This window comes from Bos grunniens, chromosome 7 (assembly GCF_055505025.1).
Source record: "Bos grunniens cultivar Pamir isolate PY7600 chromosome 7, Bosgru_T2T1.0, whole genome shotgun sequence".
In the NCBI taxonomy this organism is placed as follows: domain Eukaryota; kingdom Metazoa; phylum Chordata; class Mammalia; order Artiodactyla; family Bovidae; genus Bos; species Bos grunniens.
The window spans coordinates 46,254,000-46,280,272 of NC_141171.1; the positions used below are offsets into that span (position 1 = coordinate 46,254,000).

The window sequence follows — 26,273 nt, forward strand, 5'->3', positions numbered from 1 at the left end:
AAGTTGGCTTAAAGCTCAACATTCAGAAAACGAAGATCATGGCATCCGGTCCCACCACTTCATGGGAAATAGATGGGGAAACAGTGGAAACAGTGTCAGACTTTATTTTTCTGGGCTCCAAAATCACTACAGATGGTGACTGCAGCCATGAAATTAAAAGACGCTTACTCCTTGGAAGGAAAGTTATGACCAACCTAGATAGCATATTCAAAAGCAGAGACATTACTTTGCCAACAAAGGTCCGTCTAGTCAAGGCTATGGTTTTTCCAGTGGTCACGTATGGATGTGAGAGTTGGACTGTGAAGAAGGCTGAGCGCTGAAGAATGGATGCTTTTGAACTGTGGTGTTGGAGAAGACTCTTGAGAGTCCCTTGGACTGCAAGGAGATCCAACCAGTCCATTCTGAAGGAGATTAGCCCTGGGCTTTCTTTGGAAGGAGTGATGCTAAAGCTGAAACTCCAGTACTTTGGCCACCTCATGCAAAGAATTGACTCATTGGAAAAGACTGTGATGCTGGGAAGGATTGGGGGCAGGAGGGGAAGGGGACGACAGAGGATGAGATGGCTGGATGGCATCACTGACTCGATAGACGTGAGTCTGAGTGAACTCTGGGCGTTGGTGATGGACAGGGAGGCCTGGCATGCTGCGATTAATGGGGTCGCAAAGAGTCGGACACAACTGAGCGACTGATCTGATGTGATCTGATCTTCACCTCTGCCACAGCACCCCACATCAGCTTCTTAGAAGTATTTGGATACAGATTTGTTCTCATGACATTTGACAAAGTCATATTTTTTGTTGCAATTTGCTTATATGAAGCTAGATATTGTTCATCTAGCCTTTGTGAAAAGTTTGAACCTTGATTTGGAATAGATATACTGACTACTGGTAAAGTTTTGTTCCAAGGCCCTCACTGCCTATTTCAGTAACTTATTTATTTCATCTTCCTAGTTTGATATTTTGGAGAAGGCAGTGGCACCCCACTCCAGTACTCTTGCCTGGAGAATCCCATGGGTGGAGGAGCTGGTGGGCTGCAGTCCATGGGGTCGCTCAGAGTCGGACACGACTGAGCGACCTCACTTTCACTTTTCCCTTTCATGCATTGGAGAAGGAAATGGCAACCCACTCCAGTGTTCTTGCCTGGAGAATCCCAGGAACGGGGGAGCCTGGTAGGCTGCCGTCTATGGGGTCGCACAGAGTTGGACAGGACTGAAGCGACGCAGCAGCAGCAGCAGTTTGATATTTGTAATATGTTACTTTTCTCGTCCTTTCTATGTTTGTAGTAAAACACGTTGGATTTAGAGATAGACCTGGATTTGAGCCCCTGAACAGCCAGTCATTAGTTTATGACCTTGAATTTGAACCCCAAATTAAACTGTCGGTATGCCGGTTACACAAATGCATTATTCTCATTTAATTCTCACTGCAAACCCATTTCTGGGGCTTGCTTATTCTTTCTAAGCCCCAGAAATGGGTTTGTAGTGAGAATTAGAATAATGGATTTGTGTAATTGTCATACTGACAGTTTAATTTGGGGTTCAAATTCAAGCTCCGTCATTTACTGTGGGAACTTAGGCTACTTACTTACTCTTTTATTTTCATTAAAAAAATGTATATCATGTCTATGTCAGGGATATTGCTAGAATAATATGGGATATGTGACCAAACTGTAATATTTAACCCACCACCTGACACATTTTAGTATGAGAATTTTAACTTTTGTTAGACATTCTGAAAGGCCTTTTAACGTGAAAGTATCTTAATAAAATGAGAGAAGATGCTGGATATTTTAATTTGTAAAACATGCCCATTGACTTGGGTATTTTATTATTTGAATGAGCAGAACATCAGGCAATATCCTAAGATAGTCCTTTGACTTTCATGTTTTCTGAAGGTTATCTGGAGTGGTGAATGGATCAGAGAAAGAAAGAGAACTTCCACTGATATCCAGTTTTTTTTTGTTGTTTGTTTGTTTTGCCACACAGCTTCAGGGATCTTATTTTTCCTACCACGGATCAAACCTGAAACCTCAGCCGTGAGAGCATGGAGTCCTAACCACTGGACCACCAGGGAATTCCCTGCACAGTGATTCTTGCTTGGAAGACTTGGCTGTAAGGATACTTCCAAAACTTGAATGATTTTACCTTCCTTCTTAAGAATTGCATGTACTGTTTTTTTGTTTGTTTGCTTTTTAAAAGATTGAAATATAGTAATTGATGTACAGTACTACATAAGGTTCAAGTGTACAACATAGTAATTCACAATTTTTAAAGGTTATACTTCATTTATAGTTATTATAAAATATTGGCTATCTTCCCTGTTTTGTACAGTAGGTCCCATAGCTTGTTTATTTTATACTAGTTTGTACCTCTTAAGGTCCTACCCCTGTTGTGCCCTTCTTTCCTCCCCTCCCCATTGATAACCACCAGTTTTTGCTATTTGTGGCTCTCTTTCCGTTTTGTTATATTCACTAGTTTATTTTTTAGATTCCACAAATAAGTGACAGCATATTATATTTGTTTTTCTTTGTCTGAAATATTTAACTTAGTATAATACCCTTCAAATCTATCTATCTTGTTGCGAATGGCAGAATTTCATTTTTTTTATGGCTTTTTTTTTTTTAGTATTCCATTGTATACATATACACTGCATCTTCTTTATCCATTTGTCTATTGATGGACACTTAGGTTGCATCTTTATCTTGGCAACTATAAATAATACTTCTAGGAACTTTGAGGGGTATGTATCTTTTCAAATTAGTGTTTTTGTTTTTTTCAGATATATATCCAGGAGTGGAATTGCAGTGTCATATGGTAGTTCTGTTTCTAGTTTTTTGAGAAACTTCCATACTGTTTTCCACAGTGGCTGCTCCAGTTTACATTCCCATCAATAGTGTATGAGTATTCTCTCTTCTCCACATCATTGCCAACATTTGTGGTCTTTTTGATGATAGACATACTGTCAGGTGTGAGGTGGTATCTCATTGTGATTTCAATTTGCATTTCTCTGATGATTAATGATGTTGAATATCTTTTCATGTGCCTGTTGGTCATCAGTATGTCTTTGGAGAAATGTCTGTTCATGTCTTCTGTCCACTTTTTAATTGGATTGTTTGTTTCTTGATGTTGAGTTCTATGAACTGTTTTTATATTTGGGATATTAATCTCTTACCAGGCATATTATAAGCAAATATTTTCTCCCATTCAGTAGATTCTGATGGTTTCATTTACTGTGCAAAAGCTTTTAAGTCTAATTACGTCCCATTTGTTTATTTTTTTTCCTTTAAGAGACAGATCCAAAAAAAATTGCTATGATTTATGTCACAGTTTTTTAGCATGTGCTGTTTTTAAAACAAAAGATATATAGACTTTTTTTTTTTAGTTGTGCCATGTGGCTTGTAGGATCTTAGTTCCTTGACCAGGGATTGAACTCAAGGCCATGGTACTAAAAACCCTGAGTCTTAACCCTTGGACTGCCAGGAAACTCCCTGTCCTTTTTTATAGTCACCATTTTGATGTAAGTTTTAATATTTTGAAGATAGTATTAGTGAATCAGTATCTCCAAATGCTACATTGGGTCTAGTATCAAATGCAGTAAGTTGAATCATAATTTATGGATTTCTTTATTGTTTGAAGATTTGGGATTTCTTAAACAGAACTTCTCAAATGTGTCATAAGCTCAAGTACATCTGAAAAAATCATATTCAATGAGTTGAAAGGGAAATGAAGACCATATTAGGTAAGTAGGTAATTGACCATTAGGTAATGGCTTAGATAGGTATTTTTTGTGTTATTTTTTTATTGTTATAACATCATCAAGTATTAATATTATAGGAATTCACACCTTATTAGTTGTGATAAGCCATCTTCCAAAATGGCTCCTAGTGATCCTTCAGTTCAGTTCAGTCGCTCAGTCGTGTCCGACTCTTTGCAACCCCATGAATTGCAGCATGCCCAGCCTCCCTGTCCATCACTAAGTCCTGGAGTTCACTCAAACTCATGTCCATCGAGTCAGTGATTCCATCCAACCATCTCATCCTCTGTCGTCCCCTTCCCCTCCTGCACCCAATCCTTCCCAGCATCAGAGTCTTTTCCAATGAGTCAACTCTTCACATGAGGTGGCCAAAGTACTGGAGTTTCAGCTTTAGCATCAGTCCTTCCAAAGAAATCCCAGGGCTGATCTCCTTCAGAATGGACTGGTTGGATCTCCTTGCAGTCCAAGGGACTCGCAAGAGTCTTCTCCAACACCACAGTTCAAAAGCATCAATTCTTCAGTGCTCAGCTTTCTTCACAGTCCAACTCTCACATCCATACATGACCACTGGAAAAACCATAGCCTTGACTAGATGGACCTTTGTTGGCAAAGTAATGTCTCTGCTTTTGAATATGCTATCTAGGTTGGTCATAACTTTCCTTCCAAGGAGTAAGCGTCTTTTAATTTCATGGCTGCAGTCACCATCTGCAGTGATTTTTGAGCCCAAAAAATAAAGTCAGCCACTGTTTCCACCATTTCCCCATCTATTTCCCATGAAGTGATGGGACCAGATGCCATGATCTTAGTTTTCTGAATGTTGAGCTTTAAGTGATCCTTACCTTCTGGCATTTATGTCATTGTGTAGTCCTATCCTACACGTACATGGTAAGATGTAGAGCCAACAGGATATTACAGAAATGATGTGTGATTTCAGAGTCTAGGACATAAAGGACTGCAGCTTTATCATTGTTCTTTTGGATCACTTGGTCTCGGGGAAGCCATCTGTCAGGTCATTAGAACATAGAAACTGTCCTATAGAGAGATCCACATGATTAAGAACTGAGCCTTCCTGCCAACAGTCATTGTCAAGTTGCCATCTTGGAAGCAGATCTTCCAGCCCCAGTCAAGCCCACAAATAACCGTAGCCCAAGTCAGCATCCCAACTGCAACTGTATGACACATCCTGAACCAGAACGGCCCAGCTAAGCCCCTTCTGAATTCCCAACCCACATAAATGGTATGATATGATAAACGGTTGTTACTATTTTAAGACAAAGTTTTAGGGAATTTTTTATGCAACATCAGATAATCAATACACTGATTATAAATGATTGTTAGGTTATACTAAGTAATCATGTACATAAGAAATAGCCAAGTCATAAGATTTCCCCTTCAAATTATTATTAGGACTCAATTATACTGGTAAGGCGGAGAAGGCAATGGCACCCCACTCCAGTACTCTTGCCTGGAAAATCCCATGGACGGAGGAGCCTGGAAGGCTGCAGTCCATGGGGTCGCTGAGGGTCTGACACTACTGAGCAACTTCACTTTCACTTTTCACTTTCATGCATTGGAGAAGGAAATGGCAACCAACTCCAGTGTTCTTGCCTGGAGAATCCCAGGGTTGGAGGAGCCTGGTGGTGGGCTGCCGTCTATGGGGTCACACAGAGTCGGACACAACTGAAGTGACTTAGCAGCAGCAGCAGCATACTGATAAGGACATTAGCAACTATCATCATCTTCAACTAACTCTCCCTCACCTCTGCCAGTCTTTCTATCACACAAGCCTGGCAAAACACTAACTCTGACCTAACTTTGGCTCCCTTTTATTTCAGGGCTGCTAAATGTTATTGGAAAAAAATGCTCAACTGTGCCAGTTGCCATTATAAATTCCAGCTTTGCAACCGCAGCAGGATCCCCAACACTATCCTCTAGTAGTATCCTTAGTCAGCTCTCATGGCATTTTATTTAGGTTATTTCAGATTTCCATTCTCCATACTCCTTAGATCCTTAGGTATTACCACAGGCTTTCTCTCTCTCAGCAGATCACTTTTCTTCTTACAGAGAAAATAGTTTATCTGCATTCATCCTCTCCTTCAATTACAATAAAGGAGGTATTCCTCTTACTGTCTCTAGTTTATCCTTTGGATCCCACCCTACTTTCTTCTCAAAAATTACCCTCCTATACCTTAAACCTCTCTCAATAGGATCCTTCTTGTTAGCTTTGAAACAGTCAATTTAGTTAAATCTAATATTTATGTATATAAGCTCTTATGAAGTATTGGTTAACAGTGTAATAACATTTGAAATGGGTTCCTGGTTGTACAGTATTGTAAAAAGTTTTTAATTCAGATTAATATTCTGGCCTCAGCTCTGTGAGAAACTCCCTGTATGACACTGAACGGTTTTCTCTGTGCTTTAGTTTGCTAATGAGTCAAATAAGAATGATATCTCTGGGAAAAAGCCTTCTGAGTGAAATCATAAATGCCACGGGCTTAGTAGCCAGGTCGGAAATGCAGAGGTCTTCTGGTTTTATAGTTGAGTTTATACTTGTGATCATGCCAGGCAGCATTTCATGTACAACAAAGTAAAGCATGATTCTGATTAGGAATGAAACTTAGGGTATGTGCCCTGAGTAGATAAATGGGGAAGAAGAGACTATGATTAAAACAAATATATATATATATAACTACACATATATATACATATATATGTATATATATAAATATATATTAAATAAAAAATATATATATTTGGCTGTGCTGGGTCTTTGTTGCTGCAAGAGGGATCTTTCAGTTACTGTATGTGGGATCTTTAGTTCTGAACTCTTAGTTGCAGCATGTAGGATCTATTTTCCTGACCAGGGATGGAACCTGGGTCTTCTGCCTTGGGACTGGGGAGTGTTAGCCCCTGGAGCACCGGGCAGTTCCTTTTTTTTCCCCTCTTTTTAAAAAGAGTTTCCTTAATTAATATACATTGCCTGATCTAACCTGTGCTTCAGGACATAACTCTCTTGTATATCTTGGGAGGCTACTTAATTATTGAAGGAGCTCAGTTTAATCTCCTTTTGTTATAACTGCAAAGAATATCCAGTATTGATGAAATAATAATTAGTACATTGGGTCATCTTAAGTCCATCAAAATACAACATCAAAATGATACAGCAGGAAAGGAGCTTGGAAGAATAACTATGTGAATACATGCCCAAAGTACTGATTTATTAATTAAATATTCTCATCAGATGAAAGGTATTACAGTATAAAATAACATGATCTAATTATCTATCCTATTTTAAAAAATCACCCAGGAAATTCCCTGGTGGTTCCATGATTAGGGTTACCTGGTTCCATTGAAGGGGGCACAGGTTCCATGCCCAGTTAGGGAACTAAGATCCTGTATGCTGCACAGTACAGCCAAAAAAAAAAAAAAAAAATCACCAAAACTTAGTGACTTAAAACAATTTTTAAATCTCTATTTCAGTGGGCCAGGAATTTGGGAACAGCTCAAGCTGTACATCTCTGGCTATAGTCTCTCAGGCAGTAGTAGTCCACTGGTGGCCAAAGCTGGAACAGAGTGGGGCTGGGATCAGCTGGTGGTGGTGGGCATCTTTCTTCATGAAGCGTCACAGCTTCTGTATGCAAGCTACCTTGAACCTCCTCAGAGCACAGCAGCTTCAGGACAGTCCGTCTACCTACTCAGTGGCTCAGGTTCGCCTGTGAAAGCTTCCAGCAAAAAAGGATAAAGTTGTGTAGCCTCAGAAGTCATACAGGATCATTTCATAAACTGCCACATTCTCTTGGTTATATGTGAATCACAAGCCCAATCAGATTCAAGGGGAGGGGAATTAGGTTCTACCTGTTGATGGGGTGGGTTTCCCTGGTGGCTTAGTGGTAAAGAACCCACCGTCCAATGTAGGAGATGTGGATTCAATCCCTGGATCAGGAAGATCCCCTGCAGAAGGAAATAGCAACCCATTCCAGTATTCTTGTCTGGGAAATCCCATGGACAGAAGATCCTGGCGGGCTTCAGTCTGTGAGGTTGCAAAAGAGTCAGACATGACTTAGTGACTAAACAGCAGCAAAAATTGATGGGGCAGTGACAAAACTGCTTTGCACAACAGCATGTGGGATGGGGAATATTTTTGTGGCAATCTTTAGAAAATACGCTTTGCCACAGTGATCTTGTTGTTGTTCAGTTGCTAACTTGTGTCCAACTCTTTTGACCCCATGGACTGCAGCACACCAGGCTTTCCTTTCTTCACTATCTCCTGGAGTTTGCTCAAACTCACGTCCATTGAATCGATGATGCCATCCAACTGTCTCTTCGTCTGTTGCCCTTTCTCCTTCTGCCCTCAATCATTCCCAGCATCAGAGTCTTTTCCAGTGAGTTGGCTCTTCATATCAGATGGCCAAAATACTGGAGCTTCAACTTAAGCATCAGTTTGATCTTACAGTACAAGGGAGTCTCAAGAGTCTTCTCCAGCACCACAGTTTGAAAGCATCAATTCTTTGGGGCTCAGCCTTCTTCGTGGTAATCTAAATGAAAGCAAATACTTGTCTGTTGATGAAAGAGGAGGTGGGGGCGGAGAGAGAAAGAGGTCCTCATGACACCAGACTAAAATAATTTAGACAAACCCATCAAGGGGGATGGACTTCCCTGGTGACTCAGATGGTAAAGAATCTGCCTGCAATGTGGGAGACCTGGGTTCAATCCCTGAGTTGTGCAGATTCCCTGGAGGTGGGCATGGCAACCCTCTCCAGTATTCTTGCCTGGAGTATCCCCATGGACAGAGGAGCCTGGTGGGCTATCATCCATGGGGTCGCAATGAGTTGGAAATGACTTGAGTGACTAAGCACACATTAAGGGGTACAAAGTGAAGGAAAGTTACATGGCTCAAAATAGCCTGGAGTTAAAATTCCCCTCTGGGTCCTCCCCACCATTCTATGTAAAACAAAGAACTCTCTCACCCGAAGAAAAAAAATGGACATTAAGGTAGATTATACCCAGCTCCCAGCCGGTCCAGCCTCTGGCCATCTCCAGAATTCCTTGCACTAGCTGTTTAAGAGATAACTATTCCAAACAACCTTGGAGACGAACAGGGCCCCTTAAGACAGTAGATTTCCACATATATGCCTATATATACTTACTCTTTTCTTGGGTTAGTGCAGCAGCTCACTAATCTGACTACTGCCCCTTCTCCCCTCATTAAAGGTGATCTGATCTGTTCCTGTAAAGTGCTGGTCTTGTTCTTTTTCCGACCTTGCCTTCTCTAACTCCCTTACCCTACACAAAACACTGTGAGTGCAGGTGTGTAGCTGTGAGTAACAATTTCTCCTTTCTTTTAAAAGTATTTATTTGGCTGCATCGGGTCTTAGTTCTGGCATGTGGGATGTAGTTCCCTGATCAGGGATTGAACCTGGGCTCCCTGCATTGGGAGCCTGGAGTTTTAGCCACTGGACCACAAGGGAAGTCTCAACAATTCCAAATATTATCAGCCTCTTGTGTAAACAATCCCCAGGATGTGTGGTGTTGGTGCACATAGTTCAGCCAAAGAAGATGATGTCAACTTTTTTACCTAGAAGGAAATGAAAGTAAAACCTGTTTTAAACCTGAATGTTTTAAACTCTCACTGAAAATAAGTGCATGTGCCACCTGGTGGTGAGACAGTCAAATATACATTCTGTCCTGTTGGCTGTATATATTGAGTTGTCATCAGAGGTAGCATTTATTGTAAAACAAGTCTAACATCTGGAAGTGCATGTGTCCAAACAGACAGCCAAACACAGAGAGGGGAATATGACATAATAAAGAGGAAAGAGAATGTGGATGAGCCAAATCAGCCTCCTTTTCATTAATCCTAAATTCTTTTAATCCTCTGTCCCATTGGCTTTTCATGCACCTTCAAATCCAGTAAGGACAATATGTTGTTGTTAGTTGCTAAGTCTATCCTATTCTTTGCCATCCCATGACTATAGCCCTCCTGGCTCCTCTGTTCATAGGCATTCCTAGTCAAGAATACTGGAGTGGGTTGCCGTTCCCTTCTCCAGGGGATCTCCCTGAATCAGGGATGGAACTGGAGTATCCTGCATTGGCAGGTGGATTCTTTATCCCTGAGCCACCAGGGAAGCCCAAGGTTACGGGAGAAAAAAAGAAAATCTTTGCTACTACACTGTTGGGTGTAAGGTTGTTATTCCAAAAGATGACTGTAGTGATCTAGTTTACAAATGTGGGCTCTTCCACCCATGTTGTCCATTGTCCCAGATCCTTCTGGACCCACTAGAAAATTTACTATAGCAAAACTAGGGCAGCCTATCAGTGGTCGGTCTCTTACAGTGAAAAAAATCATTCGTTGTTTATGTGAATTTTTAAAATAGACATCCTGTGTTTTATCTGGCAACCTGGGAAGGATACCTGGAGATCTGAACCTCCATAAGCGCTCCAGCGGGAGGCTTCTGGGCCTTTCTGGCCCGAGAAGGAAGTGCTGGGCAGGGGCGCGCCAGGCCGCACCAGGGTCAGGCAATTTGGAAAACAGCCCGGAGCCCCAAGGCGCAAGCCAGAGCCGAGCCGGAGCCGGCCGCCCGACTCCAAGATGGCGCCCTCGGCTGCTGCCAGCTGCCAAGATGGCGATGCGGGACCGCGCCCGCGCTCCCGGCCTCTCCTCCCCCAGCCTTCCTCCGCCGGGGAGCGCGAGTCGCGTCGCTGTGCGCCTGTTGCCCTTCGGCCTGGGTGTACGGGCCGGTGCCCGCCCCGCACCATGCGGCTCCTAGGCTGGTGGCAGGTTCTGCTGTGGGTGCTGGGGTCTCCTGCCCGCGCCGAGGAGAGTGAGTACAGGCTGGGGCCGTGAGCGGCGGCGCGGGAGGCTGTGCGTGAAATGACCGGCAAGGCGGTCTACCTGGGCGACGCTCTTTTATCTGCGCGAAGGCCCGGATCTGCGCGCCTCGCCTCTCCCTGGCGCCCTCGGCGTCCCTCTCCACGTTGTCCTGACCTCTTTCCTCCGGTGGTCCCGGCTTGCGGTCCGGGGTGGGAGGCGCTGGGGCGGGATGCCCCGACCGTGTATTAGCGCTTACTGAGGCGTACCCGCATGTGCTGAGCACTTTATTATTAATGATAATCATAACGAGTAGCCGACCTGTACCGTGTCGCAGAGTCGGACACGACTTAGAGACTGATCGACAACAACCGTGCCCTTAGTAGGAGCCAGGAACTGTGCATGGTACTTTCTATCATTTTCTCCTTTTGTCTTCCCACCGAGATACGTTCTGAGTATCCCTGTTTTACTGATGAAGATGCTGAGCTCAGAGAGGTGAGCATCTCTGCCTACATTTGTGCTTCTGGTAATTGGCAGAGCCTGTATCTCTCACTGCAAAGCCCGCGATTCACTTTGCACCCTGCAGACCACTTTCTTAAGAAGGTCGTTCTTGCTCAGGTGCCTGTGTGAAGGATAGATGGGAACAACACAGCAGACACCCCGGGTAACCCGCTGCTTGCCAGAACGTGCTCTCAGGCCCTCCTCCGTGGGGGAAGGCAGCCACCTGGAGGCATGGGTGGGACTTACTCTCATTGCTCTTTCTCCCCACTCCTCACAGCTGTTAAAGTCCAAACCCTTTGACCGTGCTTGTTATTCAGAACTTAACAGGAATACGCTGGCTTCCCAGGTGGTGCTAGTGTTAAAGAACATGCCTGCCAATGCAGGAGACAGAAGAGATGCAGCGTTCATCCCTGGGTGGGGAAGATACCCTGGAGGAGGGAATGGCAATCTACCCCAGTATTCTTGCCTGGAGAATTCCATGGACAGAGGAGCCTGACGGGCTACAGTTCATGAGGTCGCAAAGAGAAGGACACAACTGAAGCGACTTAGCGCGCATGCATCAGAAGTATGCAGGTCTTTCCTTTTGCAACAGTGTCCTGGAAAGAGGCAAGGCAGCCGGCTTGCTGAGTTATGAAAAGTAATGAAAACAGTCATTAAATGCCACGCAGTATCCTTAGCACGTTTTGAGCATCATTTGTTATTTTTATTCAAAAGAACTTGTTTCTCTATCACAAAAATTGTATAACTATACTGCCAACAGCAGCAGAGTCCATAGGGTTACATCGATGGTGGAGAGTTCACTGGATATTTCCAATGTCCTGAAGGTCATAAAGGAGAAAAGGAAAAGAAAAAGTACTCAAAACAAATCCAAAACAGATGGTGACTTTGGGGAGAGACGTCCCATGACAGTTTCTGTCTTCCCTTATTCTTACTCAAAATTCTAACTCTCTGCATCACTCAGACTTCCTTTTGATTTTCTATAAGGGAAATCTATCTAGTTGTACATGAAGGTGATCAAGAGCACCAGATTCTATTTTGTGCCCTGATTTTTTTCTCTGGAGATTCTTTCAGGACATTGGCATTCTCCATTTGTTTTCTGTTCAGTCCAGTTCAGTTCAGTCGCTCAGTCGTGTCCGACTCTTTGCAACCCCATGAATCGCAGCACCCCAGGCCTCCCTGTCCATTACCAACTCCCAGAGTTCACCCAGACTCACGTCCATCAAGTCAGTGATGCCATCCAGCCATCTCATCCTCTGTCGTCCCCTTCTCCTCCTGCCCCCAATCCCTCCCAGCATCAGAGTCTTTTCCAATGAGTCAACTCTTCACATGAGGTGGCCAAAGTACTGGAGTTTCAGCTTTAGCATCAGTCCTTCCAAAGAAATCCCAGGGCTGATCTCCTTCAGAATGGACTGGTTGGATCTCCTTGCAGTTCAAGGGACTCTCAAGAGTCTTCTCCAACACCACAGTTCAAAAGCCTCAATTCTTCGGCGCTCAGCTTTCTTCACGGTCCAACTCTCACATCCATACATGACCACTGGAAAAACCATAGCCTTGACTAGACGGACCTTTGTGGCAAAGTAATGTCTCTGCTTTTGAATATGCTATCTAGGTTGGTCATAACTTTCCTTCCAAGGAGTAAGCGTCTTTTAATTTCATGGCTGCAGTCACCATCTGTAGTGATTTTGGAGCCCAGAACAATAAAGTCTGACACTGTTTCCACTGTTTCCCCATCTATTTCCCATGAAGTGGTGGGACCGGATGCCATGATCTTCGTTTTCTGAATGTTGAGCTTTAAGCCAACTTTTTCACTCCACTTTCACTTTCATCAAGCTTTTGAGTTCCTCTTCACTTTCTGCCATAAGGGTGGTGTCATCTGCATATCTGAGGTTATTGATATTTCTCCCGGCAATCTTGATTCCAGCTTGTGCTTCTTCCAGTCCAGCGTTTCTCATGATGTACTCTGCATATAAGTTAAATAAGCAGGGTGACAATATACAGCCTTGACATACTCCTTTTCCTATTTGGAACCAGTCTGTTGTTCCATGTCCAGTTCTAATTGTTGCCTCCTGACCTACATATAGGTTTCTCAAGAGGCAGGTTAGGTGGTCTGGTATTTCCATCTCTTTCAGGATTTTCCACAGTTTATTGTGATCCACACAATCAAAGGCTTTGGCATAGTCAAAAAGTAGAAATAGATGTTTTTCTGGAACTCTCTTGCTTTTTCCATGATCCAGCGGATGTTGGCAGTTTGATCTCTGGTTCCTCTGCCTTTTCTAAAACCAGCTTGAACATCAGGAAGTTCACGTGCTCTAGGGGACCTGGAATGTTGGTTAGGTTCGGGAGAGCAGGTCTCTACAGAGCTGGTGCATTTGAGAGTGGGGTTGGCTCCCCAGTCTGTCACCTTTTGTTCTTCTCCAGACTTTTAGCCTCTCTGGCTTCATCTCCTGCTCTCATCTTAAGAACAATCCAGTAATCATGTTGAGTTTGACTTCTGATTATACATGCAGTACATATTTATCAACCCAGGGCTACAGAAAGACTGCCATCCCCACCATCTTGGCAGAACTCCCTGTCCAGGCACCCAACCCCTTCCCTAGGTCATAGTCAAAATAGTGCTTGACCCACTTCTGTCAGGACCTGCCTTGCTTCCCAAACCCTGTACTCTGCTGTATCTAACCTGTCATCTCTCCCTGCTTACCTGTTTTCCCATCAGTTTTATGTCCTTAAATTTATCGTATGTCCTAAAAAACAAATCCTGTCCCTTAGCCCCCTGCTGCTGCTGCTAAGTCGCTTCAGTCGTGTCCGACTCTGTACAACCCCATAGACAGCAGCCCACCAGGCTCCCCCGTCCCTGGGATTCTCCAAGCAAGAGTACTGGAGTGGGGTGCCATTGCCTTCTCCGCCTTAGCCCCCTACCTGCCCATAACAACTACTTGCTCTTTCTTTTCTTTTTCAGAGCTAGGTTTTCAGAAAGAATTGTGTATGCTTATACACTGATAGATACCACATATAAGAAAGATCATACAGTATTTGTTTTTCTCTGATTTATTTTACTTAGCATAATGCCCTCAAGGAGATCCATCCATGTTATTGCAAATGGCAAGATTTCCTTTTTTTAAATGGCTGAATAATGTGATATATATACACACATATATGATATCACATTAATATATTATTAATGTGATATTAACATATTAAAGTTAGTATGTATGATGTATATATCACATTTTCTTTATCCATTCATCCATTGATGGCTTTCCTGTCTTGGCTTTTGTAAATAATGCTGCAGTGAACATGGGCTGCATATACCTTTTTGAGTGAGTGTTTCTATTTTCTTTGGATAAATACCCAGAAGTGGAATTGCTGAATCACCTGGTAGTTCTATTTTTTATTTTTTGAGGAACCTCCATACTGTTTTCCATAGAGGCTACACCAATTTACATTCCTGTTGATAGTGCATAAGGGCTCCCCTTTGTCCACACCCTTGTCAACATTTGTCATTTCTTGTCTTTTTGATAACAGCCAGTCTAACATGTATGAGGTGATATTTCATTGTGGTTTTGACTTACATTTTGATCTGTGTTTTTTTTTTTTTTATATCTTGTGTTCTCTGCATCTACTTTTTAAACATGTAGTGCAGTTGTTGCTGTTTTAATAGCCTTGTCTAATAATTCTGACAACCGTGCAAGTTCTGGGTCAGGTTTGATTATTCTCATTATGGATAATGAGGAGAATTTCCCTGCTTCTTTGCACGCCTGGTAATCTTCGACTGGATGCCAGATGTAAATTTTTAGTTTGTTGAATGCTAGGTATTTTAGTATTCTTATAAATATTCTTGAGCTTTGTTCAAATATCCAGTTATTTGAACACAGTTTGATTCTCACTTTTCAGGTTTGCTAGATGAGAGCAGAGCTGTATTTACTTTAGGGTTAATTGGGCCCTACTAATCCTCCTGCCAGTGCAGGAGATGTGGGTTCGATCCCTGGGTCAGGAAGATCCCCTGAAGGAGGAAATGGCAACCACTCCAGTATGCTTGCCTGGAAAATTCCATGGATAGAGGAACCTGGTGGACTGTAGTCCATGAGGTCGAAAAGAGTTGGCCACAACTTGACAACTCAACATGCACGCACCAAAGCAAGTCCCTTTTGTGCACTCTTCCCAGGGCTCTGTGACTTAGGAGGTTTTCCAGTGTAGTGGGTGGGGACGGGTCCTATTCCCAGCTCTCTGTGGGTATTGGGTAATTGTTATCTCTAATCCTTTTGTGGTTCTTTCCCTGGTTTTGGGTAGTTTACTTACATGCATATGCTGACCAATACACTCAAGGAGGCCCTTCCACAGATGACCAGAGGGCTCTTTCTGCAGCTCTCCCATCTCCAGGGTTCTGTTGTGCAGACTCTGGCTTTCTTAGTCTTTCTGGACCCTCCATCTCAAGGAGGGAGTCAAGGCAGGAACTCCCTCAGGCAGTAAGCCGGAGCTGTGGTAGGGTTCTTCTCATCTGTTTCCTGTGTTTTCAGGGATCACTGTCCTTCCCTGTCTCAGTCTCCTGAAGCTTGTTGTTGCACATATTTGGCTGTTTTGGGGGTTGTTTCGGGAGGGAGAGTAAATCTGGTTTCTGTTTTTCTACTTTGCCTGAAATGAATTCCCGGAGAGTGTTTTTGAATTGCCGAATGAGTCTGCAGACATCTGTGGAAATGTTCTTTGAGACATTATACAAGCATGCATACCTTAGGAAGCTCCCAGACCCCTCCCCAGCTTTGAAGCCAGTTGGTCATTCACACTCTGGTAGACATGCTGTTTTGCATGCTGGACTCCTTCCACAGCTGCTGGCTCCCCAGCCATATGGTGGACTCGTTCGGGTGCAGCTGCACTCATTCCTTACCCAGAGTCTGGCGGCTGTTTTTGAGGTCATGAGAGGTGCAGGGCAGGAGTCATTATTACAGAGGTGAGTGGAGCTTGCTGTATGGATGTGTGAGACTGCCTCGGACTCCTCACTTACCCAAACCTTTGGCTCAAGCCCCATCTAGTGGCTCCAGAGTGAGAGGAAAGCCTCCTCTTCTGGCTGCTGTGCCAGCTCTGCTGGGCACATCTTTAAGCACTCCTGTGGGCTGTAGCCCAAGGGCAGCAGGCAGGAAAGCAGAGGCCAGTGGTAGAGGCCACCCCAGGAAGAGCTGCTGCTAGCTGTAGTGGTGTTCCTCAGGCAGTGTGGCCTGGCAGCCCTCTGAGGTATCTTGCAGGAGGGTAAGGCCCGCTCTGGAGCAGCAGTCGCAAGACTTCGCTCCTGTTGCTTACTGCTTTGTGCCATTGCACATCACGCTGAACCTCTGTACTTCAGCTCAGTCATCTATTAAGTTGACTTGGTAACCTTCATCCCATCCATCTCTCAGAGCTGATATAATGGATGCAAAGATGCTTTGCCACAGTAGAATCTTCTACATTGTTCAGTTGCCCAGCTGTGTCTGACTCTTTGCGACCCCATGGACTGCAGCACGTGAGGCCTCCCTGTCCCTCACTACCTCCTGGAGTTTGCTGAAGTTCACGTCCATTGCATCTGTGATGCCGTCCGGCCATCTCATCCTCTGATACCCTGTTCTCCTTATGCCCTCAATCTTTCCCAGCATCAGGGACTTTTCCAATGAGTCATCTGTGTGCATCAGATGACCAGAATACTGGAGCTTCAGCTTTAGCATCAGTCTTTCCAGTGAATATTCAGGGTTGATCTCCCTTAAGACTGACTGGTTTGATCTCCTTCCTGTCCAAGGGACTTTCAGGAGTCTTCTCCAGCACCACAATTCAAAGGCATCAATTCTTGGCATTCTGCCTTCTTACGGTCCAACTCTCACACCTGTACATGACCACTGGAGAATCTTCCATAAAACCATCATTATTTTCTTGGATAGTCTCATCAAACAAATTAAATTGTTAAAGTGTTTGTATTGTATTTTCCTAATTGGATGTCTGAAGTGGAATGTTTTTGCTTGTAGTCCACATGGCAAGCTGCAGGTTTCATGTGAAGCTGTGCGCTTGTCCACTTCTGGGCATTCATTAATCTAGTACCCCCTTGTGATCTTCTTCATGACCTGGAGAATGATGGGTGGCTCTCTAATGGTTTAACGGGAATGTAACTTTTTACTCTGGAGGGGAAATTTTTCATATTTGAGAACTGTGATTCTTTGGGATTCATTTATTTTGAAGTCAAATATGCCTGAGAACATGCTGGCATGTTTTAGTTGCAGAGAAAAGAAGTCACTTATGGTCAGAGGAGCAGCCTGCTTACCAATTCCAGGTGGGGGCTGTGTACATGAATGAGGAGGTGCCTTCCCCTGACCCAGTGGGCCAGGACCCGTCTGCAGAAGAGACGGAGGCGGTGCTGGGGCTGGATGCTGACGGCAACCACATGGTGATGTTGTCGGTCATTCCCGGGGGAGCCGAGGACAAGCTGAGCCCAGAGTCCAGCAGCGGCACCTGCGGGGCCGGAGGGGAGGAGGGCTCGAGGTGCAACCTCCGGGAGAGCCTCTTCTCCCTGGACAGAGCTGGAGCAAGATTCTCGGAGCGAGAAGAGGAGTACTACAGTGAGCCTGACGTGGCAGAATCCGACCCCACCCCAACTGAGGACGCCAACACCACCGAAAGTCTGAAATCCCCGAAGGTCAACTGTGAGGAGAGAAATGTGACAGGATTAGAAAATTTCACTCTGAAAATTTTAAATATGTCACAGGTAGGAAAAAATTATTTAGTACTTTTCTCCTTTTCTGCACATTGATTTTATGATTTAATCCTCTGTCATCTTTCACATGCAGAGTCATAATCTTCACCATGTTGCCAGTGGGATAGCATTTAGTGGCTGCACTGGTGAAAATTCACCTGACTTTTTGGATGTATGTAGGGAAAGGAGGAGATATGACTAGTGTTGACTGTGCTTTTTAGGTGGCCTAAACCTAGTCATCCTTGGGGTAATCTCACTGCCAAGCCTCATGATAAAAATCCCAGTGGACGGGGAGGTGCTTGGTATCAGAATCATAGCACTTTCCTTCTCAGTGAGGTACTTGTTATGGAGACATAAAAATGATATATCTGAATTACTAGAATTGTAATTTAGCATTGTTTGGACCAGTTGTGTCCCTGAGAAGTTTGTTATATTGATGGAAAGTTTTTTTTTCCCTCCAGAGAGTATGAACCTAGTGTTTACTCTGGACTGGGAGCTGACACATTCGTCCAGGGCAGCCATGCTTTCCAGCTAGTTGGATAAATGGTGATTCTAAAGAGAATGCCAGGATTCTGACTAATGTTTTCTGTAAGATTGTTAAAGCCAGAGAGCAGAATGGATTCAGGCTGCTTATATAAGAAAAGAATCCTAGCTGTGAGAACTGTGGTTGCTTATTTTATTATTATTTTAAAAATAGTTATTTATTTGGCTGCACTGCGCATTGGTTGCAGCACGAGGGGCCTTCAGTCCTCGTTGCAGGGTCGTCAGTTGCAGCATGTGAACTTTTAGTTTCGGCGTGTGGGATCTAGTTCCCTGACCTGGAGTCGAACCTGTGTCCCCTGCCTTGCGACCACAGAGTCTTAGCCACTGGACCACCAGGGAAGTTCCATACAATTGCTTATTTTAAATTAGGGTGCGTACAGTACGTTGAGCACCCCTCCAAGGCAGGTGTCACACCCCTGCGTGGTGCGTGGTGAATGCTGTGCCTCAGCTGTGTGGACTGTCTCGGACTGTTCCATACATAAACAGGAGAAAGCACTTTGAGTGGTCAGAGTTAGCGTGGTGGCAGGGATGATGCACCCTCAAACTGAACTAACCTCTGGCCAAATACATGGAGCTGACTGCTGAGATTATAGCTTGGGCCTGAGACCACAGTGCTTTAATGATTCTGTTAGATTGTGTGAGATGCACAGTTCTAAGGTTGGGACATTAGCTTGTACCCTGTGAGTACTTAGTGTATAATTAAGAATTATGAAAAATATTAAAATTGCTCTATAGTAATATTAAGAAAGCTTAGAGGAGGAACCCTCCTCCACTGTTAGTGGGAATGTAAGTTGGTGCAGCTGCTCTAGAAAACAGTATGGAGGTTCCTCATCAGATTAAAATTAGAGTTGCCATATGATCCAGCAGTCCCACTCCTGGGCATATATTCAGACAGAACCACAACTCAGAAAGACATATGCTGGCCTTCCCTGGCAGTCCAGTGGTAAGACTTTGTGCTTCCACAGCAGGGGGTGTGTATTTGATCCCTGGTTGGGGAACTAAGATCCCACGTGCCACATTGTGTGACCAAAAACAAACAAAAGAGACGTGCACCTTTGTGTTTATAGCAGCACTATTCACAATAGCCAAGATGCGGAAACAGCCGAAATGTCCATTGACAGGTGAGTAGATAAAGAAGGTGTGGTATGCGCACGCGCACGCACGCGCACACACACACGCACACACACACACACACACACACTGGAATATTAATCAGTCATAAAAAGGAGAAAAATAATGTCAGTCGCAGCAACGTGGATGGAACTAGAGATTATCATACTAAGTGAAGGACAAAGACAAATACCATATGATATCACTTAAAAATGGAATCTAAAACACAACACAAATGAACCTGTCTACAAAACAGAAACAGGCTCACAGACAGAGAACACACCTGTGGTGCCAAGGGGAGGCAGTGGGAAGGAATGGACTGGGAATGTGGGATTAACAGATAACAGGGTGGACAGACTATTACATAGAAGATGGATAAACAACAAGGTCCTACGTAGGGAGCATAGGGAGTTATGTTCAATATCCTGTGATAAACCACAATGGAAAAGAATATGAAAAAGAATATATGTATGTATAACTGAATCACTTTGCTGTACAGCAGAAATTAACACAACATTGTATATGAATTACTACCTTTATTAATATAAAAAAAAAAGGAAAACCTTGGAGGAAAGTTGGTGATGCGTCATTTGATGCTGCTTTTCTGCTGGTCCGTGGATCCATATGGGTCCACCCCAGAAGGTTCTCCAGGTGCTACACTGCTGTCTCCCTGCTGTCTCCGCCCCCACCTCCTCTCCCTGGTCTCAGTGGTGCTTCCTGCCCTTGAGTATCCTTCCAGAAGAAGTACCCATCCTTTACTGCTGACTGTAACACTTTCTGTTTTTTTTGCCACAGGACCTTATGGATTTTCTCAACCCAAATGGTAGTGACTGCACTCTAGTCCTGTTTTACACCCCTTGGTGCCGATTTTCTGCCAGTTTGGCCCCTCATTTTAATTCTCTGCCCCGGGCGTTTCCAGCTCTTCACTTTTTGGCACTGGATGCCTCTCAGCACAGCAGGTATCTTCCCCTAGTATCTTCCCTCAGTGGGGTTTATGTCTCATCCCATTGGATGATGGTTATAGTTACTCGGGGGTCGTAATCAGTTAAGTTAGGAGCAGAGGAGGCCGGCTTGAACTTGAGCTTTGAAATGGAATTGAGGGAAGGAAAGACAGTGTGAGCAGTGAGGATTGGCACATTCCCGAGGGAGGCTTTCTGGAGGCTCCTTAAGAAGAAAGACAGTTCCTCCCCTGGTGGAATTTAAAGATGGCTCTGCCTGATGGCAGGGGAGGGGGCGGAGGATGTGTTAGGGTCCTGGCCAGATTGAATTAGCAAAGTTAGTATCCTAAGTACGTTCTTCCTGTGTGACTTTCACCTGCAGCGTAGGTCCCCAACCTAGCAGCCTAACTCTTGGCACCCCTGTTTTATGTCTCCTAAGGATTTCTTTCTTTCTTTTTTATTCTTCTTATTTATTGTGGTTGCGCTGAGTCTTTGTTGCTGTGCGTGGGCTTTCTCTAGTTGTGGTGAGCCTTCTCTAGTTGTGGTGAGCTTGGACTACTTTTTGTTGCCACGTGTGGGCTTCTCATTGCAATGGTTTCTCTTATTTCGGAGCATTGGCTCGAGGCGCCCGGGCTTCAGTAGTTGCGGTACTCGGGCTCAGTAGTTGTGGCGCATGGGCTTTATTGCTACCGGCTGTGGTATCCTCCCAGACCAGGGATCGAACCTGTGTCCCCTGCATTGGCAGACAGATTCTAATCGTCTGTACCACCAGAGAAGTCCTTTTTTTTTTTTTTAATTCTTTTCTTTCCTTCTTGGCGTCCTTCCTTCTTTCTTTTTGCTTACATTTATTCTTGAATGCATGTTCTTGGTAGACATTCAATAAATTTGATGAATTATTTTAGGACTTTGATATACATTTGCCTGTGTTTTGTAGTCTTTCACAGTGTTCAGTGGGGTTTTGTCTTTTCTGAATGTTCAGTAAAATAAGTTACAAAGAACTTAACTTACAAAGATGTTAAATATTTTCCCTGTGACTGTGTCTGAGGTAATAAACCATGTCCTCCTCTCCTGCTGTAAGTCAGATGCTACTTCTTAGGTCACATAGCGGTTGTGTGTGAATAAATTTGGGAAGTTTGGAAGATGGTCAAGTTGGTGATGAAAATGAGGCCCTGACTTCAGTGTGGATAATGTTTACCTGAAATTGTTTATGAAGAAAGAAACTGCCCCACAAATTAGTATTTCCCACAAAGGCTTCAGGGAAAGATCTCAGTGGCCTGGCCCAAGGTTACAGACTGACTGGAAGGACATTTGAAGTCACTGTCCAGCTTTGACCAGGCCCTGCACTGGCCCCCTAGTCAGCAGGGCTAGCTCCCAGCACCTGCTTAGCACTCTTTGCTTATGGATCTGACACCAGCCTCCACGCTATCCTCAGTTCCCTGTGGGCTTTTATCATCCCTTTGGTTGCTTCTTCATTTCTGCCTTCTCAGTGCCTGGTATGGTGCCTCAAGTTATGGAGAATAGAGGATACTCTGTCTTATTGTATTGTGGGACATGTATTTGCCTCATACGTTAATATTTATGTTACAGCATATTTGCAAAAGAAAAAAAATCCTGATTATCCAATATTACCATTTTATTAGTGGGGGTAACTGAGGCTTAGAAAGGTTAAATAATCTGCCCAAAGGTCACACAGCTGATTCAGTGTTAGAACTCAGGCTTGAACCCAGAGCATTTTGACTTATACCACTGCTCAGTATTCTGTAAAAGCTGAAACAGTTCTGCTCAGGTCATGTTACTTCCGAATTGTCCAGCCTTAATTGTGAGCTTCCTGGTGTGTTTGTTAGATTGTAAATTCCTTTGTACCGACTCACCAACCTAACTGCTTATCCATAAGTTGAACCTTTTATGAGGGATAGAAATGAGCATTCTGGAGAGTTTGAAGTTTCTTCTGTCAAGTAAACTGACACAGCGTGCTTTGTCCATGCGTTAGAATTTTCTGGTCTGATCTGTTTTGGCTCTTAGGAACAAAAGTAGTAGAATAATTGTGTCAGGAGCAGCTCCACGTTGTAATAGAAAGCAAGTCAGAGAGCAGAACGGGAATGCCCCCAACCATGACCCATGAGGAAGGCAGTCAGAAACAGCCACAGCCTATTATTTCAGTGTCAGAAGCCTCCACAGGTCACAGGAAACTGGTCCTTTCTCATGTCTTTCCATCCGTTCTGATATCGTAATTGTGTGGGGAAGCCCACAATTAATTCAGGTTTTCTCTCTTGTAGCCTTTCTACAAGGTTTGGCACCGTGGCTGTTCCTAACATCTTGTTGTTTCAAGGGGCTAAACCAATGGCTAGATTTAATCATACAGACCGAACATTGGAAACGCTGAAAATCTTCATTTTTAACCAGACAGGTATGTAGAAATAATATGCTGTAGAAGACGACATTTTATTGCTGGAGGAATATGCCTTCTGTGACTTTTGATCAGCTATTACCCTTAAGTGAAGGGTTCAAGATTGGCTTTGGGATGTAAAACTTTTTTTCTGATGAAATGTTGTGGTCCTGTTAAATGTCTGTCAATCAGTGGCAAGCTTAACATGATTAAGTAATACTCAGTTCAGTTCAGTTCAGTCGCTCAGTCGTGTCCAACTCTGTGACCCCATTAATCGCAGCACGCCAGGCCTCCCTGTCCATCACCAACTCCCGGAGTTCACTCAGACTCATGTCCATCGAGTCAGTGACACCATCCAGCCATCTCATCCTCTGTCATCCCCTTCTCCTCCTGCCCCCAATCCCTCCCAGCATCAGAGTCTTTTCCAATGAGTCAACTCTTCACATGAGGTGGCCAAAGTACTGGAGTTTCAGCTTTAGCATCATTCCTTCCAAAGAAATCTCAGGGCTGATCTCCTTCAGAATGGACTGGTTGGATCTCCTTGCAGTCCAAGGGACTCTCAAGAGTCTTCTCTAACACCACAGTTCAAAAGCCTCAATTCTTCGGTGATCAGCCTTCTTCACAATCCAACTCTCACATCCATACATGACCACAGGAAAAACCATATGATTATAGATAGCTTTGAAAAAATGTAACAGCTTTATTGAGATAACATTCACATGCCATACACCTATAGATACATTTTTATATACATTATTCATTCAAGCGTAATATTTACACAGAAATATGCATCAGTTGGAGAAGGCAGTGGCGCCCCACTCCCATACTCTTGCCTGGAAAATCCCATGGATGGAGGAGCCTGGTAGGCTGCAGTCCATGGGGTTGCTCAGAGTCGGACACGACTGAGCGACTTCACTTTCACTTTTCACTTTCCTGCGTTGGAGAAGGAAATGGCAACCCACTCCAATGTTCTTGCCTGGAGAATCCCAGGGATGGGGGAGCCTGGTGGCTGCCGTCTATGGGGTCACACAGAGTCAGACACGACTGAGGTGACTTAGCAGCAGCAGCAGCAGTCACTAGTGCCTGTGACTCCTGATGAATTTTCAAAACAAAGCGAACACCTTGAGTAACCAGTGCTCAGATTCAGAAAGAGAACCTTACCAGCCCCCTTTCTGCACTATCACTCCTGTTCCCCCCAAGGATAAGCACCGTCTTCACTCCTACTATCACAGTATAGCATTCCTTGTTTTTGATCTTCATAATGCAGACATACAGTATGGATTCTTATATGTCTGACTGGTTTTACTCACCATTACGTCTGTGGGATTCATCTGCATTGTTGTGCATGGTTGTGCTTTTTTCATTTTTGTTGTTGTATGGAGTTCTATCTATTAATTTATGTGTGCTAAGTCACTTCAGTCGTGTCTGACTCTGTGCAACCCCATAGATGGTAGCCCACCAGGCTCCCCGGTCCCTGGGATTCTCCAGGCAAGAACACTGGAGTGGGTTGCCATTTCCTCCTCCAATGCGTGAAAGAGAAAAGTGAAAGTGAAGTCGCTCAGTCGTGTCCGACTCTTTGCGACCCCATGGACTGCAGCCCACCAGGCTCCTCCATCCATGGGATTTTCCAGGCAAGAATACTGGAGTGGGTGGCCATTGTTGATGCTATTTTAATTCCTTAATATTTGCTGAAACACAGGCCCTTGTTTTTATCCTTTAGAAGTCTGAGCACTGAATACTGATGAAATTTCCTTCATTGGAAAAGTTCATTCCTCAAAAGCTTTAATGCCTCAGTTATGAGCACCCACTTTTTCCTGAAATATATTCATTGGAAGTAAATAAAAATTATAACATACCTTCCATATATTCTTAGCTGTATGTAATTACTTAGATCTAACACAGAAGAACAAAGAGCTGAATTACTTTATGGGAGTAACTACCTACCAGGTATTGAGTTATTCCAAGTCTTGTAAAGGATCCCTGCTTGTTGTTTAGACCGATATGGAGAAGGGGAGCCAATTTGTTCAGTGCTCTCACAAAACTTAGAACACAAGTGAAATCTATGTAATCACTTTGGTAATCACTGCTCCCACTGTTGGTTAGTTGCTCTAACAATTCCTTCAGTAAATTATTTTAAAACATTTTGAATTTAGCATTACTCACCCTGTGACAACATTCTGTAGACTCCTGAGAATAGCTTTACTAAGTTGTTGAACTTTGGTCTTGAAAGAGAACAAAAGACACCTCAGACAATGCACCGACATAGACCTTTCTGGTGAGTTCACTGAAATTCTAGTGTTTTAGCTTTGAACAGCTGAATGGATTCCTGCTCCTTTGATGTGGTGGAGAGAAGGGCAAGTTACAAATTACACTGACAGGCAAGTGAAGCCATCCCAGGTTTACAAGCTGTGCTGTTTAAGACCACATATCATTTTGCATGCCATGCAGAATACTTAAGAAAAATCTGTAGTGGGAATGTTTTCTATCTCGTTTGAAACAAAACTGATTTCTCTTTCAGGTATAGAAGCCAAGAAAAATGTGGTGGTAACTCAAGCTGACCAAATAGGCCCTCTTCCCAGCACTCTGATAAAAAGTGTGGACTGGTTGCTTGTATTTTCCTTATTCTTTTTAATCAGTTTTATTATGTACGCTACCATTCGAACTGAGAGTATTCGGTGGCTGATTCCGGGACAAGAGCAGGAACATGCGGAGTAGTGATAGACTCAAAGGACAGTTGGGAAGAATCTCAATCCTTCATTTCAGAGACTAATGCTGCCATTTCATGTGTTTTCTCCAGTGAAGTGTTGACTTACAACTTTAGTCAGATTGAAAGAATCATGTGTTTGCTGAACTGTTGAATGTGTAAAAAAAATTATAAACTGATGTTTTAACTAGTCCTATAATAAGCAAATGCAAACATATTCAGTAGAATTCACCATTCTTGTTTTTACTACTTGAACATTTTAAGGGACTAATCCAGTTTGACATGTGAAGATGTATTCTGGTGGAGTCATGAACACAGTGACAGTATGCTTACTTAGGCAGAAAAAAGACTTTCAGATTGTAGATTTAGAAAACTGTTGATTTCTTGTATACATCTAAGGAAGTTGATTTTCTGTTCATTTGTCTTTTCTCTTCCAGAATCAGTAAGCAGGAAAATGTTCTTCTATGGAAAGAATAGTTAGGATCAATAGGTGTGACCTTACAAGTAGCAGCTGATGGGAAAATAAAGAGTCGGATACTATGGTGTTTGTGACCTCTGATTTCACTGAAAGGATCTGAAGTGGTTTAAGAAGTTGTTTCTGGGTAAGGCAGATGTTAATCAGCATGCATTAACTGAGCCTTAAAATGTTCTTGGCCTTCTGCTAGGTTTAGTGAAAGCTGAAAGACATATTGAGTACTGTTGTTGCCCATAGTTGATTATGGTCTAGTTTAGGACACATGTAGAAAAGAGACAACCTGTAATTTACATGAAATTTTCGAAAGGCTGTTTCTCAAAGATCCCTTAAATTCAGACATGACAGCTGACTAC

The 26,273-nt window shown here is 43.6% G+C and overlaps 1 protein-coding gene across 4 annotated transcripts; it reads left to right on the forward strand.

Annotated features, from left to right (window-relative positions):
- The first annotated feature begins 1,989 nt into the window (after positions 1 to 1,989).
- On the forward strand, positions 1,990 to 25,985 carry TXNDC15 (thioredoxin domain containing 15). Of its 4 annotated transcripts, none has more exons than XM_086411658.1 (5): positions 1,990 to 2,110; positions 17,289 to 17,776; positions 20,213 to 20,376; positions 22,632 to 22,762; positions 25,260 to 25,985. In XM_086411658.1, the coding sequence occupies exons 2-5, from the start codon at positions 17,360 to 17,362 to the stop codon at positions 25,454 to 25,456; spliced, it is 909 nt and encodes a 302-aa protein (XP_086267784.1). In that variant the 5' UTR covers positions 1,990 to 2,110; positions 17,289 to 17,359; the 3' UTR covers positions 25,457 to 25,985. The 4 variants fall into 4 exon arrangements, with proteins under 4 accessions (XP_086267784.1, XP_086267781.1, XP_086267782.1 ...); XM_086411655.1 differs by lacking the exon at positions 1,990 to 2,110 and adding an exon at positions 10,329 to 10,573; XM_086411656.1 differs by lacking the exons at positions 1,990 to 2,110; positions 25,260 to 25,985 and adding exons at positions 10,329 to 10,573; positions 24,189 to 24,385.
- The last annotated feature ends 288 nt before the right edge of the window (positions 25,986 to 26,273 follow it).